At 31.1% G+C, this 19,466-nt stretch overlaps 1 protein-coding gene across 1 annotated transcript in view; it reads left to right on the forward strand.

The window, feature by feature from the left end:
• Positions 1-19,466, forward strand: part of MS3_00007742 (uncharacterized protein) — a 90,019-nt gene that overhangs the window by 29,680 nt on the left and 40,873 nt on the right. Inside the window, exons 7-8 of the mRNA XM_051216069.1 lie at positions 941-1,032; positions 17,428-17,591. Coding sequence (XP_051066626.1) covers positions 941-1,032; positions 17,428-17,591 — 256 coding nt within the window. The remainder of the gene's footprint in view (positions 1-940; positions 1,033-17,427; positions 17,592-19,466) is intronic.

The raw sequence follows: 19,466 nt of genomic DNA on the forward strand, positions 1-19,466 counted from the left end.
TTTAAGGACTGTACTTGATCTTTGAATTATTGGTCACTTCTCAATGATCGTTCAATATGAATCATATCTCCCCCTATTAAATAATAAAAAACGAAAACTTGTTTGCAACGATCACAAAAATGATTCTACATCTACAGATACTAATAAGAGCGTACCATCATTTCATCTTTGCAAACAATATTTTCTCTCTAATCCATATGAGTACTTTATCTTCAGTGATTTAAAAGATTACTAAAGCTATGTGTATGTGTATAAGTTTTATGTTTCACATGTCTCAGGTTTATTCCGTGGATGATTCTATTTGTACTACCGAGTTGGCATGCCTTAGCAGTTTACAGTTCACACATACACTATCCATCCTTTCAGTGCATGTTATAAATATTGAACCAAAAATTGTTCCTACCTTATTTACTTAAAACAATTGGTTAATTTATAACATTTAGATTATAACGACGTAACCAAAACTGAAAAAAACTCCAGTTGAAACAAAGTATTATATGACTTAAAGATTTTCCATACAAGTTACTGAATACACTTTAGGATAATACCATATATTTATTTTTAAGTGCATATCACTTTAGACCACCAGTAAACTAATCTATAACTTTTTACCATGAGTTCACTTGCATTAATTATTCCTTTCTTTGAAGTAATGTCCTTCACAGTATGTTATATTTTTCAATTTCTTTTTCTTATCTATGAACATATTTTGTATATGTGTGTGTATCTATATTTGTGTATGTGCTTATATAATAAAACCCTGTTATATATTTCTCCATATTGTGCTTAAACAATAAAAAAATGGTTTATAACCTTATTTTAAAAAAAAATGTTTATTTATTATTCCATCAATCTTGAAGACAAAGAATAACTTTTTACTCTCCGTATCATGTAGACAATATTTATTACCTCTTTTTACACTTAATCATAATGAAATTAGACCTTGCTGTCGGTGCTCCTTATGAAGACAACGGTGGTGCAGTCTACATATATCATGGAAGTAAATCTGGAAAACTACAAAAACCAACACAAGTACGCTGTGTTTATTTATTTTAAATATTCATTGTTTTTAATATTCTTGAGTGAATTTCAATGGCATAGTTAGCTTATGTGTATTATATACTGACTATTTCAATGTACTCATTAAGAAAGAGATTGTGCAGTGGAATCCGGGATGTATGCTTCTTCCAAATTCAGACTCATAAGTTAGATATACCTGCATCATAGTGAAGTGGTTCTGTCAAGACCATCCTCAAACAATCCATATATATCAATTAAAATTGGTTAAAATTCAGTCACGAATATCAACAACGAGATAAATTTAACTGTTTAAATTAAACTGATTGTTTGTGTTATACAGATAAACCAGTAATCAACTTGAAAAAGAATTGTTTATAAAAGAAACTAGGGTAATATCTTATGTTTTTGTTCGTCAGTGCCACACTTTTACTTGATATGGAAAACACTTCGTATAGTACTGTAAAACATTCCTTACCTTTCGATTGTCTTGGTTTCTAGAAAGACGAGATTCAATTTTAACAAAGGAAATGATAATTGCAAAATTATTTTTATTATGGACTGGGACCAACTGCAAAGCCAAATAAAATTACCTAGTTCATTAAGATATGAGATTACCTGATAGTGTTCAATCATGTTTTACTAAGTCATAACTGACAAGGTTTAATATATATTGGGTGTGAGGTATTTACCAGCCGAAACTAAGCGTGAGTTGTCACACCATATTAAAGCTGAAAATGTGAAACATTAGATAATGACCCAGTGGTCTAAGTATCAAGTACTTATATATGTTGCTCATTTTTAATTTCCTCTGTTAAGAGATCATCATCGTCCTATACAAACACCAGTTTAGATAACGTCAAAGACCGGATATTGTTAAAACAATCGAACTTTATACTAACAAAGTACTTTCAATGAACTTATTTGTATTAACCTATCCATAACATTGAAAATTTTTTCTCTAATCCATAAAATCTGTTTGCCTTTATTGATCAAGACACAACTTACCATTCGAAGACACTTTTATAGGTGAAAATCGTTTATACCGATCAATTGTAGTTGAAATGTTAAATGCATCACATTAATTCTAGAGAGTCAATCTACTATTAATTGTCTACAATGATTTGTATCTAATGATTTGTTGATCTATCTTGAAGTTTGAGCTGATTTAAAAACCGAGACTTGACTGTTAAATTAGATAAAATATTTTAATATTGATTTTAAACTACAGATTTTAATAAAATAAACACAAATAATGAAAGAACAGAGATTTGTTGAACAATAGAAACCCGTATTGACTAAAAATAGTTGAAACTAAATGAAAATCAAAAGAATAGTGATAACTAACTGGTACCATTAATAGTAGCCAAATATTTTAATATTCGTATTGAATATCAAATGAATATTTCAACACAAATGACTTTTTTTTATTGTATCACTGCTTTTCGTGATACTTCAACACTAAGATGTGCTTGTGCGTGTGTGTTCGAATGTGCGTATGAATGCTCACAAATTGACAGCATAACTAACCCGTGGTAACTATGACCCATATTCATTTATCTTCTGAGATTTAAAGTATAATAGACCATTAAAAATACTATTATTTGATCAACAGAATAGTTTTAAATTCCATTTTGACGATTAATATATATGTATTTGAGAATACTTGAAGATAATTTCGATCATAGAACAATTACACAAGCTTATAAATCATCAAAATATAAGAAGCGCCAAATATGTGTATTTTATCCATAGTTCAACATACTCTTAGAGTTTATACTAACTACTTTACACAGGGTCATACTTGTAAATGAATAATCCTGTGGTGATCACGACTGGCTAAACAGTGTTAAGTTTACTAAGAGATCTGTAAAAATTAGGTTTGTTATCTCTCCCGTCTTATGATTTCCCTTTGTTGATATTACTCAAACTCAGATAACTCAACTGTGTAATTTTTGTTTGACTTTTTAATGCTTTAAGTAACTGGTGAAAATTCAAAAAAAGTTTTCATGGTAGATGTTTTTAAAAAAAATTTCATTGAAAAACTATCGATATTCTTTGAGTAAAGAAGATACTCTGAAAAATCAAATATTTAGATTTTCGTCAATAATTTCAAGCTTTCTCTTTCAATCATTTTCCGACAATACTTTTAATCTGCCGATTAATTCCATCTACTTGGTGAGAAATAATGCACCTTGAAATAAACTACCAGCTTGTTTTATCAATATTATTTTGACAAAAGTCACTAAACTATCTGTTGTGTAACACAACTTACAGACCAATATTTGATGTGAATTATGTATTGAATAACAGTTGTAGAGTGTAGATTGACTAGAGGACAGGTTTCAGCAAATAAATGCTAATAAAATCCTGAAAAATAGACAGAAAACTGGATTACATTTTGCTTGATGATTGATAATTCCTAATCTGTCAGAACTATTGATCTATTCTTACAACATTGAATACTTATTTATAGACCTTAGACAGATGTAGGAAACAATAACCTGTTGCATCTTTGAGAATAAAGTTTTCCGCTTTTTTTCTACCAGTTGGTTAGAGTAACCTATTTTCTTCGATTAAACTGTAGATTTCTACCCTATTCCATTTAAATCAGTTTAGGCAACCGAGTATTATTATTAATAGGTTTCATACCTAAGATGTAACTCAAAATAACAAATATGTATAGGCTATCTGTTACTGATTGTGTAACATTTCACCTTTATGTTTGTTTGTTTGTTTGTTTAACTTTACGGTCAACATTTCAGCAACATCCATTAAAACTCTTTTAAATTAGGTGTTAAAACATTGTTTTCTAATAAATTATTATAGTTCTCCAATATATTTGTTAGAATAAAAATAGCTGTTTTTTTAGAAATCCATCATTTACAAATTTGTACATCTTTATAACAAATTCTACGTTGTAATAAGTAATACGCACTGTCATCCCTACTTCTTTATCATGTTTACGTGATTTATACTTGATGGTTTAAATTGATGTTATCCAAACCCCGATTGGATGAAAATTTGATATCTACACATAGAGACACAGATATGTATAAATAAACATGCACAGACTAAATGATGTGTCATAATAGAGATTATGTAACAAATATTGGTCAATATATCTTTTCTTATTAATATATTTACTATTTATTTAACTGCTAAATAAAAATCGCGGTAAGATAATATCCTGCAATTAAAATTGGATATTCAATCGAATATATAGAATTGGGTTAGTGATTTGTAATCTTCATATCAGTCGAAATATTGTTTGTTTGTTTTGCATAAATACATTCACGAAAATACGTTATTTCAGTGATCATACTTTTGTTTAAATTGCTCGTTAAACTTACTCACTCCTAAGCCACATTCTATGAGAACTTGTGGCTGAGATAAAACAGAGTGATGAAACCATGAGCTTTCACAAACCATTACAAAAGCTAAGAAAGGTAGATCAAATGCCATTGATTGATTGAGGTTAGACATTAACACCGTTGAATGCCGGATCGGTGGTCTGGTGGTTAGGTGTTCGCAAGCGGGGCCAAAAGTTCTGGATTCGCGTCCTTCATGAAGAATCGTGGGTGTCCGTTGATAAAACGTCCCATACTGGGATGAAACAGCCATCCAATGCTTCTGGTTTTTCAATAGGGGTCTAACGTTGATCGATTAATGATTCCAATCAAATGAGTCCTTTTCTATCGAATGTAACTTTTCCATTTTCAATGAAAATGTTATAATTTGCTTGGGAAGGCCGTATCACGTAGTTCTAGTGAAAAAACCTTGTACAATAATTTACTTCGGAAAGTATATGTGCGGTGCAAAGACACAGACTATCATATTGTTTATTATTGAACACTATAACTTATCGTAATCCTTAGGACAATAATAATAAACTTTTCCCAACCTTTTCTCCTTAAAATTAAAAAAAACACCTTGTAAACTCCTGACAAGTGTTATATTATCATTTACTTCACTCACATCTATCTTCCTATATATCTTCCAGTGAAACGAAACTCCGATACATTAGAATCCATACACTCAATCAAAAATATGAGAGCTCTGTAATACCTCATCTAGCAAATATACTATGTGACGAACAGGTTGTAGGAGCTGACCTAGTCAATAACCTGTATTCTTAAACATGTTGCTAATTAAAAGTTTTACAGATTCTAATCTTGTTATAAAACATTCCATTCAAATCCAGATAGTTTATTTGATAACTCTATGTGTATATTTTAGTTGAACTCATGAACCAATCAACTTTAGACCACCGCTAGAAACCTGGAAGCATTGGACGGCCGTTTCATCCTGGTGTGAGACGCCTCAACAGTGCGTATCCACGAGCTTTCACGCGGGATTCGAACCAAAGACCTTCAGTCTCGTGTGAGAACACAAAGTAGTCTCATACCAAGACGAGACGGCCGACCAGTGCTTCCAGGTTTTCAATGGTGGTTTAATATTGATCGGTTCATGATCTCAGTTAAAATTCAACAATCTCCACAACCGTATACTTATAATCATCTGCATAAGTATGCAGTTATCGATCTTGTTTTTCTTTTGTTTTTTGTTCAAAACTTGTTGAAATGCTTTACGCTGAGAATTCTATATTGCAGTAAACACGTCATATTGAATAAAGTCATTAAAAGTAACGATAATGATAAATGAAATTGACAGCTTCAAAGACTTTCCATGACAATTTTATTCGGCTATATGATATGAGAATATTTTATAAATTGATGTGAATCACCAAACTTCAAATACTCTACAATTAAAAAAAAGAAACAAAACAACTTATACTTATTTGTTAGCAAAATTTTACAAATTTGTTTTGCATACTTTTATAGGTAAAATAAAAAATCCCATTGTCACCATAAAAAACATGAATATAGCGAGGCATGTATATATATATATATATATATATATATATATATATATATATATATATATATATATAATGTCTCTTAAGTGAATTAGCTCGGTATTTTTGATAATATGATTGAATGTTCATAATAGTCAATTAAGGGTAAAAAAGTGGATATTAAAATTATGTAACAACATAGACAGTAAACGAAATTCAGAGAAACAGGTGAAGGGATAAACATCTTGTTTTAACCCTCTGTAGTATAAATGAATGTGTTGTACAAATTCCTTTTGAACGCTAAGATTCTCTTTGTGGATATCGATTTGCCTATCTTGAATAGTTTTCAAAAATGAACATGTAAACTATGATGGGTATGTCGAAAAACGTTATTCAATTCTCCCTGATCCTATGTGTAATTCAAGTGAAGTGGCTTTAATCATCCTTTACTTAATCAGACAAAATAGTATTTTAAAGAAGCAAAAATGGACTTGGCTATTTTTGAGCTCTTTGTAAAGGATCCCATGGAAACGGTTTGACTGATAAACACATATGGATATAATGAATCTAAGTAGTCTGTCTCTGTGTTCGTAAGTACTGAACAATTGCAAAATACTATAAAAATAAATTTTTTTAATCAATTTAACAGTTTAAATAATATAACTTATATGAACAGAACAGTATTTTGCGTAAACAAATTATGCAATATGTTATATGTTTATTTTGTTTTCGAGCAGCTGATCATAATGAAATACTAGCTGTAAGCGGGCATCAACAGATTATCCAGTCACAGAACTATTAATAGCTGATAGTAAATTATCTTATCGGTAGCCAAAGAGGTACATGAAATGCTAAAAAAAATTTAATTGAGTTAGTGACTGACACACATCGTTTCGTGTCAACAATATGATTTTATCAATTAAAATGAGGGCTTCCTTGAACAGGGTCACATTAATGTGTTAAGTAGTCGAAAGTTCTTTTACTTGTTGAGACGTGTAACATCAACTTTAAACTTTTATCTGTTAGTTGAGATCTGACTTTAGAATTATTGAATTTTATGTATGAAAATAAATATTCACAAATTTAAATTAACCCTGACATGTTAACTTTTTATACCCATAGATCTCTAAACAGTTAAACATATCCTCCACCTATGATGAATAGAAAGATTTAAACTAACTCATGGTTAAAACATTCGATTCCAACTAACTATAAACCATATATTTGTTATTTATCTGTCTAAACGTCTCCACAGCTTATTTAAAGCTGTTATCTTCAAGTAACTCTTGACAAGATAAACGTTAGATGATATTAGCAGGGAACATTTATAGTGCAATAAGATGATAGAACGAACGTTCTGTTTTAATCTAGATAACCTTTTTTCTTGCGGTTTATACAAAATGATGGCCCTTTTTTATTCTGCTACGTTTTAGAACTGTCATGTTTTATTTTACAGTTACTTGTTGTGTTCTTTTTCGATTCATAATTGGTAGATCATTTATACTGATTTGATACTGTCAAAACTAGTCAATAAATGACATTTGAACAGTTATATAAACACTGTCAGTAATAGAAACTTGCTTAGAAATTATTACTGTAAACTTTGTTACAATATCTAAATAGGATTAATAAATGAATATAGAAATATTTAACCAATAATTATTTAACTGATGTCTGTTATATGGATCTGTATTCCAATACATTCTAGCTTCTACTACTGTAACTGAAAATTGTACAAGTGACTCTGTTCACCCTTATAATTATTATATTAATATCGACTCATAGAAAAAAAAGGAACTACACTAAATAACTGAATCAGTTGAGAATATTGTCCTTGTTTACCGCATTACCTGTAAGTACGTTCATTATAATAAGTTACTAATTTAGAATTATATTAATTAGAATTTATAACTAGTATAATTATAGTACTAATGTTTCATAGCGCAAACATACAAGGATAATAATGATAAGACAATAACTTGTTAAAACATGAATTAATAAATTTTACCAAGCTCTAATCAGTTATATGTAGGCTAATTCAATCAATATTGTTATTCTATACAATTGGTCAGTTATTACAAGATAGACCATGTTTCAATTAACTTCTAATAATTACTCATATTGAGTAAGTAGATTAATTAATAAAGAAGCAAGAATAATTTCCCAATTTAAATAATAGTTGCTATGTGTAAAATTAAAATTAATAACCAAAATAAAGGAATGTAAAATTGTACCATAATATTTGATATATGTGTAAAAATAATAAAAATTGTAATATTTTCATCAATTGAATAAGTCTATTTAAAAAGGAATCATGTTAGCTGGAAACAATCCACATAAAAGTTGATTTGGTCCTACTGTGTTTAATTTTTATAATAGTTTGCTGAATAGTTGATACCTTTAGCAATATATATATAACCTTCGTAAAAAATTAATTAAATTTAATTCACAATATGTGAATCTTATTAAATTTTGAAGTCACATGGGAATCCAATTGTATTTAAGATACTCAATGAGATCCTAAAGTTTAATGACTGTCTCATAAAAGCGAAAATATCATTGGGATTTATTAATGATGGCTGTATATTAGACTAAAGCCTGATGAGGATCTAATTGAAAACAATATTGTTTGTTTATATATATTGTTCTAAATCTGTATATGCTTCAAAGAGATACTAGTTAGTATCATATGTTTTCATACTAAACATTACAAGTTGTTATTCTAAGATCGACTGCAAATTAGTCTCATAAACTAGATAGTTCATGGAAATCTTTTTATATAGACGACAATTTTGTTAATTAGCAGATATGAACGGGTTAGAAGATTGAACTTCGAATTCTCAGGTCATGGAACAGGAGTTTAATAGGGAATTAAATATTTCACCACTTCAAACGCTTTCTCTAAAGACATTTTTGTATACTTATGACTAAATGTATTATGAAGACAAGTTTGTTGCAAATATTTTGTGTTGAAAACGTTTTGGTGTAGCTTTATGCAAGCTATTGTGGATAAAGTTTATTAACTGTTAGCAACAGTTCGTTAAATATTCATAGTTAAGAAAAATGCCAGTATCTTTATGTGTGTATATGTGCTGCTGTAACGTATACTCAGTATCATTGAATACAATCGATCAATTTATTTGATTTTTGCCTTTATTTTCAGCCATCAGTAAACTATTTGAGAAAAATAAGATGTTCCTGCATTGTCATAAAAAGCAGTGTGATTACTTTTAGTAATGCAATTATTTTCAATAAAAAAAACTTATTGTTTAATGTTCGTCGAATTAGCGAGGATAATAACACTAATGAATATGATGCATAAAAATAATATGTCTACTTACCAATAATTTGGTTTATTCGATACATAATAAAACGCAAATAAATGTTGACTCTTTTTTTGAAGTGAAGCGTTTGAACTGCAAAGAAACTATGCAAACAGTACGATGTATAGATCAGTCATGTATAAAGAACTCAGGACATAGTACATATATACAACGGTTTACGATGACACAGTACATCAGCACAGACAAATGAAACTAATAAGATGAACGCCAAAATAGTCTACATAGTAGTTGTATTCATCTTAATGAAAAAGACCAAAAATAAAGCATACGGATAAGAAAAATTGGCTCATTCAAAGGATAATCGTATTAAGAGTTATTCAAAAGATGGAAAACTAGAAAATTCACCTTGAATGATTGTGAGTAATCTTACGCATCGATGAACTCGATGAAATTCAGTCTACTGACTACTGGTGGATTCACTTCTTATTTGTGTCTTGTCTTCTCCCTTGTAATACAGTAGAATATCCTATTCCAGCCTTCGAACAGATTTTAATAACCTAAACAGCATGTGACGATTGAGTCATTTTTACCATTTATACGTTCACCTTTTCTAACTTGCTTCTCATAATATTGTCTGCCTGAGTAAATGAATGGCTAAAGTAAATTCAACCAATATAATTAGCATCTGGCTTTTATTACTCTTGTGGTGTCAGTTATTATGCCAAGCCCATATACCTTATTCGAACTTTCGGACATCCCATTTTATTCATTCTACTCGAGCCATACTTTGACCTTGTAAATTATTCGCTTATCAATCTAGACTGTTTTTATATGAGCGTATATGTGTGTGCCCTTCTTATCCTATTAATCACATGTCTGTAGCTTTATTTTGTCTGACTATAAATATTGAGTAACGCTTGACTAAAATGGAGTTGGCATCCCAGCCATCTTCCATACGTGTCAAAATTGCTTTGTTATGGCTCTCACTCGCTTGCTTGCCTTTCAGCACAACTCTTCTATGCTTGTTTAACGCATCTGTACATTTGAATATATGTGTGTGGTCTCGTAATAAACGTAATCAACACTTCGTATTTGTCTTCTGATTAATATACCGTTGGGACGTTGTATAGAACGGTTATCAAGACGAGCTGTATACGAAGTTTGAGGATAATATCGAATACCGACCACCACACTCTCATCACAAAAACGAGATTAGCCTAAGTAAAACATACCAATTCAAACGAAGTGTTTATATCCATGGTTTATTCATTGTTCATTCTTTCGATTATCAAATGGAGTCAGACAAAAAGGCTTATAATATAGTATTCTGTGTTTAAGGTCATCAATAAAATCGTTTTTCTTTGATAATACTGTTAAATTTCTTTAGTTGGGTATATATGTGAATAATTTTTTAAAAAAAGTGTCGTTTCCCACAAGTCATTAAACTATATGCATAAATTTTTAACAAAATAAAAATGCATGTGTTGTTTTTTTTTTGTTTAAGTTTTCTTATTAAAATGAGTCTTCGCGTTACTAATGGTAACATCCACGCCCACTTCAAATAATAATTTGTTATATTCATTAAAAATATCCCAGTTTGATAAATAAATATTTTAAGTGAATAAATATTCAAGCAATTAATAACATCACTGTATTTTGCAGTTGATTATTGAACTCGATATTTCTAACATCATACATCGATTAAAGTATTAAGTTAATGGAAATTACTCAACGTGTTTTATTTATTTATTTAAACACATAAACATTGGTACAGGGAGGCACCAAATAGATATGCGTCACATGAATCATTGGATTTATTTGAGGGCTGGGATACTACCCGAGTGCCCAGACCGAAGCAGGTAGTTTTCTTGGGAAGCCATACCCTAAGCCTTCGACCTAAAGGTCTAATCCACAAGGCAGTAGAGCAACTTTGCTAGATACAGTCCCATGGTAGCTGGTGACCAACGATTTGTTCATACGCTATTTGTTCCTTCAGGATACTGGAACCCATGTGCAGCATTAGTTTGGAATCAAGGTTTTCCAACTACTCTAGGTGGATCCTTCGTATCCATCAACCCTGTTAAAGTGCCGGACATTCGCTTTCCGTCCTCTCAATGACGTAAACAACACCGGTGGCGCGAGAAGGTAGTGAGTAGGACTTCCCTGGCAGTGGTTGTATGCACGTGACCATGTGTGAACATTTCGAGAGGGAGAGCTGCCTTTCCGCACTCCCTGCCATACCAGGGCATTTGGGGGCTTGTGTGTAGTAATATCGAGGAGAATCTTAATGATTTTATTAAAATGAAAGAAAAGAATACCTATTGATAAATGATACTCAGTGACACAATGTGATCGAATGATGACTGCTGATGAGACCGGATTATTGGCGTAAACCCTTGAATGATTTGAAAACAGAGACAAGATTACAAACTAGAAGAATAGGCTTTTTTAGTCGAATGAAATAACATGCTTGTGTACAAGTATTGACACAAAATAAACATGATAAAATATCTAACCGATTGAAAGGGATCATTTTGTAGGGTATTTACTTTCGAGTTAAATAAAACCAAAATGCTAGACCTCTTTCTTGATTATAGTATAATGCAGTTTAGGCACTAATCGTCCTGCATTCAATTCCAACTAAGACATTTTCGTTTTCAATCTTATCACAACTGTTGTATATTTGTGAAAAAATACATATATCTTTAACAAATTACGAAAATGAGCCAAATAAACCCAACTATCTAGCATAATTATTTATTTTGTACAAAAATATAAATTTCAACTCATCAGATCATCAAATTTGCATTAAATCTCTGGTTCCACTTCATTCACTATTCTTTGTTATTAAAGCAAGAGTGTAATATTATAAACGAATTTATTTGTTATTTGAACACTAGATAGTTATTTCTTTCTGATTGGATAGTTCGCAGACGTAGGAGCTCCATAACTCATATAAGATAATCAGATTAATCAGTTTAGTCAATCTGTAATAAACCGTAATTGTATTATTTTCCTTGATGAATTCTTATGTTAAGTTTCACAACAATCACAGGTTTAATAATGCGATAAGAACAATAGTACTATAATCCTAAAAATCCAAACAATCAAACTTACAATACAAAATAATGAATTTACATGAGAGTAAATGTACATATAAATGTCCAGAATTTCTTTTGTTTGCATAGTAAATACAATCAAAATGTTCAGATAACAGTTAAGCTATCACATGTATGTAAAATGTAAGTAGATATGAGTTCAGAATTAGTCAACTGAATGAGTACGAAGTAACCAATATAAATTGAAATGTCATAATTATTAGTCACAAGTACAAACGAGTAGAGACGTCTGCAGAATTTTCATATTCATTCATCGTATAAATGCTCTCCATTACAAAACTTGTCTTCAGTTTGCATTTTCATTGTATTAAATCATCTCAATTATAATATTTTAGCTGAACCACTGAATCTCATATTACTTACATAAGAATTGATCACTAAATTGTCTGCATCATTGCTTATACCATCAGAATTGCTAAAATAATCACGGTTAACAATCAAGTGAAAATGTAGTTCCATTGTAAAGAATTCTAGATAAGGACCGTGAAATAAAGCAGGTTGTGTTCTTTCGCTCTCAATGATTCAATCATAACCATATCACAATTACGGATTAGCATAATATGAAGATCATTAGTAAGATTTTATTGTGTTATCATAACTAATTATAACTAGTCAAAGCTAAAAACATAAAATCTAACAACCGTAGAATATCTCTTTGCCCTAACATGTACATAAACTATGGTTAAATCAAGTCAATCAGAAAATAATTATTTAAACAAACGAGTTCGAAATAATGTCGTTGTTAAACTACACTAGCCGCCAATTATTTAGTACTATGCATTAATCATAAACCAAAAGTAATGCAAATAACTACTTGACATCTAAGGAGGTTTAAAACACAATCAATAAGATATAACAATTCAAAATCAAATACATTTCTAAGTACTTTCTTTTCTTTTTTGACAAACTAAATCCAATATGATCTAAGTAGTATCGGAAAAGTTTGACTTTTTGTCCTCACTATTTAATCGTTACCACTAGGCAAGAAGTTTCATCATCCACAGAATACATTTAATTAATTAAGTCTTGTATTTTTTCTTTTTACATATAGAATAATAATATAATACATCACTACTGTCAAACAGTACACAATAACCAGCTTATCGCCCAAAAACTTAAATGATAATAGTCTAGCAAAATTGAAAAAATGTTTACACATTATAGTCATTAAATAAATGATCAAATTACAAATAATTTTATTCTATCAGATGGGTTTTGTGGATATTATAGTAATTTCAATGGTTAAGATCGTGAGTCAGTTGAAGCTAGACCATCATGGAAAACCTGGAAGCACTGGACGGCCGTTTTGTCCTATTGTGGGACTCCTCAGCAGTGTGCATCCACGACCTCGCCCCCTACGAGATTCGAACCCAGGACCTACTGGTTTCGCGCGCGAGCAATTAACCACTACACCACTGAGCTGGCATCCAATGGTGTTAATGTCTAAATTTAACTAATCCACGAAATTGAGCGACACATCCACCATTGTCTTCAGTGAGTTACTATCTCACAACAGACCTGATTGAACTTTACTCGTCACTACTTCTCACTAGAACTCCAAGATATACCTCTTGAAGCCAGTCACTAGTGAGCATATGTTGATTAATATCAGATGGGTTTTGTGGATATTATAGTAATTTCGAATCTCGCAAGGGGCGCGGTCGTGGATGCGCACTGCTGAGGAGTCCCAGTGCTTCCAGGTTTCCCATGGTGGTCTAGCTTCAACTGACTCATGATCTTAACCATTGAAATTTCATTCCACATAAAAAACCCACGCATATTTACACAATAAATTCAGTCTTTCAATGTTTTAATTCTATTTTGTTTTTGTTTTTTTGTTTTTATTCAGTAGTATCAATTTGATTTTTGTTTGTATGAATAATGTGTACAATTTAATTATTCATTCATTGAATAAGATGTGTTACTTTTGTAAAATGATATTCAACTATACTTTTTGTTTTCAATTAATTTATTTTGACACATTTTACCGAATGAATAGATAAACAATCGGTGAATTTAATTTATATGTCTAATTGTTTAAATATGAATGCTTATACTGTAAAAGTTATACATCAACCAAACAGTTAGTAAATGTTAAAGTAAGTAACAACTAATACTTTATAGAACTTTATTGTTTCCTTAGATTCGAACTCTTAAATTATCGGATCATCATTATAATCTTTTCATAGTTCATTTGATTACTGATATAATACAACTAACAAGTTCAAACTTATTTAGTCAGCTTCGAACCATGTTATTTGTGTGAGAAATAATCATTCTATACGACTGCATAAACTAAACTGGACAAAGTAGGGTTACAACCTATGACTTATTGATAGGAAGCAAATTACTCTAAAATTTAAGTCATCGTTCTTGGTAGAGTAGCTTTCATAGGTTTCTTACTGGTTTTCAAGCTTAATTTATTGATTAGTAATTAGCTGAAATTCATGTCTTCAAAAATAGTTTAACACCTAACAAAACCATATGAATACTACTGTTTATCCCATCATCAGTTCAATATATATTACCTGGAAGTGTATTCATTAGTCCGATATAAGTTGAAATATTGACAGTAAAAATTTACAATTGATTTATCACTGGGTGGTGATCAATGTCATGTATGTCCTTAGTGCAGACCGAATCCTATCGACTAAGTTGCAGTGTAGCCACTAGTCTGTGTGATTCGACATTGCGTGCACTATATTGAGATACGATGGTGGTTGGAGGTAGTCAACAGGAAACCCTGAACCTAGGTTTCGTGCAACTTGGCACTTGTAAATAAATCTCAGTCCAACAAGAGGTTAGTCGCGGCCCGGATAGCTTAGTGATAACGTCTCTGACTGCGAAGCTGGGTGATACGGGATCGAATCCATTAGGGAGCATCAGTTCCCTCAAGATTGCAGGTACACCTTGCTGACGAGTACCAAATAGCACGAAACCTAGGTTCAGAGTTTCCTGTTGACTACCCCCAACCACCGTCTTATCACACTGAAAAGTCTGTTAATTAACTTAGTTGCTAGCATATAAATATTTCTTAATTTTCGGAAGATTTATGCCGTGTGTTGTCTGTAAATTATGATAGACATACAAGTAGAATTAGCCACAAACTTTATCCATTGATTGTCAGATATACTGATAAATTATTTAAATAATGCTTACTTCTTAATGTCATAATAAACTGATGAATTTAATTAAAACAATTAATAAACTATTTCAAAATGTTTCAAATCATAACAAATTAAAATTAATTGTTTTACAAACAAATAGACTACAATTTACTGATTATCAATTTAACCTTGATGTTTTGATTAACCGTCATAAATGATAATCAATAGACTGTGTCCTCAATAAAGAAAACCTTAGATACCATGATACAAACTTCTAGAACATGGTGTAATAAATAACACACTGAAAATCTACTCTTCAAACAGAATATACACATGAAGTTAAGGAAAACTAGAATGGCTTTATCAGAGTTAGTCAAAAGCTAAGACTATTTGGCGCACATTCATTTGCCCGCAATTTAAATATTCTAACATCTAAAAGCTCTCCTTATTGAAAACAGCAAGTTTATATAATGGTGTCGAATGTGTAGTACGTCAATAAATGTGTTTTATGGTTTTGAAACGAAGGTCAGTAACTCGTGTTTTTGTTTGATTTGATCTATCGTTTTTTAGACTATTTTGAGGTCAACATCTCATGGGTTGTTTCCTTAATAGATTTATTGGACCAGTTTTAAGAGAAAACTGAAATGAGTGAACCAAATAACTGAAGTTAGCCAATAAGATTATTCACATTTTAACTGTTGTATTTCTTAGTGTTTTTAGACGAATTACCTTTTCAGATTCAATGGTAATAATGTTTTTTCACAAATATAGTAGTGAACGAGAACACAAGTGGAGACAATCGAATGTGTTTGAACACAATATTACAGAACATCTTAGTAAAATCTGAGAATCGTACAGTAAATAGTTCATTTACAAAATTTCAACAAATTGTCTCAAACTTGATTGTTCCTTTTGCAAATGTCAATCAATCTTCTCAGACTTCCCTGTTCTTTGATTTCCACAACAATCACTCACTGTTCTCATTCTCTTTTCTTCGAACTGCTTAACCTTCTGCCACCAGGCATTTCACTTTCGATTGATGATACATACTACTTATATCTGTCAACACCAGCAACACACATCACAACATAAGCTTTCAATAATCGATTCTGTCATAGAATCATTATTCTTATAGTTTTTTATTAGGAAATGTCTCTTACAGGTAATGGACAGATCAGTTACCGAATAGTAGACATTATCTTACCCTAATCTTCCTCAATACCGTCAGTTTCATACATGATTTATCATGATATTGAATTGTTTTATTTTCAAAACCGGTTCTTATTACTACGTGGATAAACATCAACATATTTAGAAAACAAGATTATGATTATAGCTCAGTTAGTAGTCTAGAAGCATATAAAATAGAACAATTTTTTACAGAAATTCTTAGAGAACCCTAAATTTCATCACTTCATAATTAATAATTATGTGTGCTGCTCTGATGTGCTTTTTGGAGTTGTTTTTCTTTTTAAAAAATAAAGTACTTTGTAAAGTTGTCAAATGATACTTACATGTCCTCGAAGTTTTAGAATGTTTCCGTTACAGATTTTATTTCATTCCAAATATCCCTCTTTTAGGACTGAAATTTTGTACTGATAAACTTTGTGACTGTATTGGGTTTGTAGTTGTTACATATTATAAGTGATATAATTCAAGTAATCTGTAAGACTGCAGGAAAATTGCCTTGATGTCACTGATTGATCTATAATTGATTTTACTGTCCCTCATAGCTGTTTGGTACAGATGTAGGGGTGTAAGCTGTCTGTCAACGTTAAAAGCTTAAACGATTTGTGTTAATTTGTAGGTATCAATGTCAAGGTTGAACTTGATAGTTTTCAAGTAAACTGAGCATTGAGTAGAACGTTTATAGGAAATATGCTATTTATTTATTTACTCTGAAGAAGTGGCTGGCATTACGTCACAAAATGTTCGAAATACAATTTTCTACTCATTGGGATATCACAACTTGTACATTTACTGTTTTGTGTGAGATTTTGGTATGTCATATTTTCTTATTTCTACTATTGAAATTGACATAGATAATCTGTGCAAATGATTTGCAAAGTCCAAGACCATTAGAAGGATTCGGATTTTCACTTGGATTGAATGGTGCCGACTTAGATGAAAATGGTTATCCGGATATGGCGATTGGAGCAGCTTTGTCTAGCTCTGTTGCAGTGTTACGAGCTAGACCTGTAGTCAAGTAATCTCCTTTAGAGTGAAATTGTTTTACGGTTTTTTTATTTACACATTAATTTTTTTATTACACATTAACGTGAAATAACTAGAAATTCTCAAATCACGTCTATCTTTGATTTTTAGGATCTAGGTTTTCAACGTCTATCCAAATATCAATGAAGCAATTCACGTTATATGTTCTTGATATTTCACTTAATAATTTAAGTAAAAATTTATATGAATATTCGTCAAGATTAGAACTAATAGTTTGACAGAAATTGGGCGCCGAGTAAAAATTGCCGAAATTATTTTGAAGCTTAGCTATATAAACTTAAAGTTTATGGTTTATCCTGACATTGGATGTACTTACTCTCAATAGAATTTCAATATAAACTCAATACATTATTATGATGTAGGGTGTACGCGAAATATACAATATTTGACCAGCTTCAAGATGGATTTCTTAGAATTTTAGTGAGAAGCCGTGGCCAAAGGAGTCCAATCCGTGTCAGGTGTGAGACAATTATCCACCTCAGATAATGTTTGAATGGTTGCGCAAGATCATGGATCGATTGAAGTTAAACGTTAACAGTGTTAGACACCGGCCCAGTGTATCATAGGTTAAGCGTTTGCGCGTGAGACAGATGGTAATGGGTTCGAATATCAAGTGCAGAATCGCTGATGAGCACTGCTGGGGAGCCCCATACTAGGAAAAAACGGCCGTCCAGTGCTTCTAGGTTCTCACTGGTGGTCTATCTGAGATCGACTCGTGAATTCAACTAATAATATATATATATATAATTGATCTCTACAGTTTAGTCAATGAAACTAAATGACTATGTGACCTTATCATTCCTCTCTCCTGAGTCATATTCTTAATGTTCAGTCTTTCTCACTATAATTTCTACTAAACTTATCTCAAGTTCCTTACTATTTACTCTGCTAATTTCATTTTGTCGAAGCGATGATGTATGGTAACTTAGGCTAACCACCATGGTGATAATCAATAACTACAATTGCTTATTCCTGACTTCTCTCAATGTGGTATACACTGACAATCTGATGGTTTTTTATCTGACTGGTTACAAAATAAACGAATTGTCAAACGACATTCCTTGTTCCTACTAAATGGTACAAAACTCAGCCACGAATTTTATTGTATTACATATATAGTTTTAATGGTCTTCCTCCATGTTAGAAAACTTCAATTTAAATCATTCAAACACTGCTGTTAGATGTCAACAGAAATTAATTGGATAAGTGAATTACAAAGCTTAAACATTTTCTTATAGATAAATATAGAGCTTGTGAGATTGTATTACATTCATCTACACTACATGAAATTGGTCTTTATATAAAGGATTTTTATTCATAAATCAGAAAATCATTATCAGTTTATTCTTTCAAGGACAAAAACGACTAACTGATAGTTGTCAGTTGTTGGTTTTAGAATGGTAAATACACACTATGGAAAACTAAGTACTTCTATTTTATTTTTAAATGAATCATTTCTATTAATAATCATATGTCCATTAGTGACTAATTTCAATAATTAATTCTCGGAGCTTTAATAGAATAGTCTAAAGGTCATAAGGTTGGAGCGAGACCTCCAGCCTCTAATTCTGAATCCCAGTGGGGTCCTAAATAGAAGAGTGCCATTTTTGAAAGTGATAACTTTCTAGTGCTTCCCAGCATTTAACAGCTATTTAACTGAGATCAGTTCGTGATGTAAACTATGCAAAATCTAATCTCGATTGTTCGAAACATTTTATTGAGTCTATTCACTTAAGAAATAAATGTTGCTTGAAATACAGTCAGTCAGTCCATCATTTCTGTATAGAATTCTACAAGATCTACTTTTATGATTCATAGTTTCTGGATTGACATAAATCCCCACCAA

Source organism: Schistosoma haematobium, chromosome 4 (assembly GCF_000699445.3).
Source record: "Schistosoma haematobium chromosome 4, whole genome shotgun sequence".
In the NCBI taxonomy this organism is placed as follows: Eukaryota; Metazoa; Platyhelminthes; class Trematoda; order Strigeidida; family Schistosomatidae; genus Schistosoma; species Schistosoma haematobium.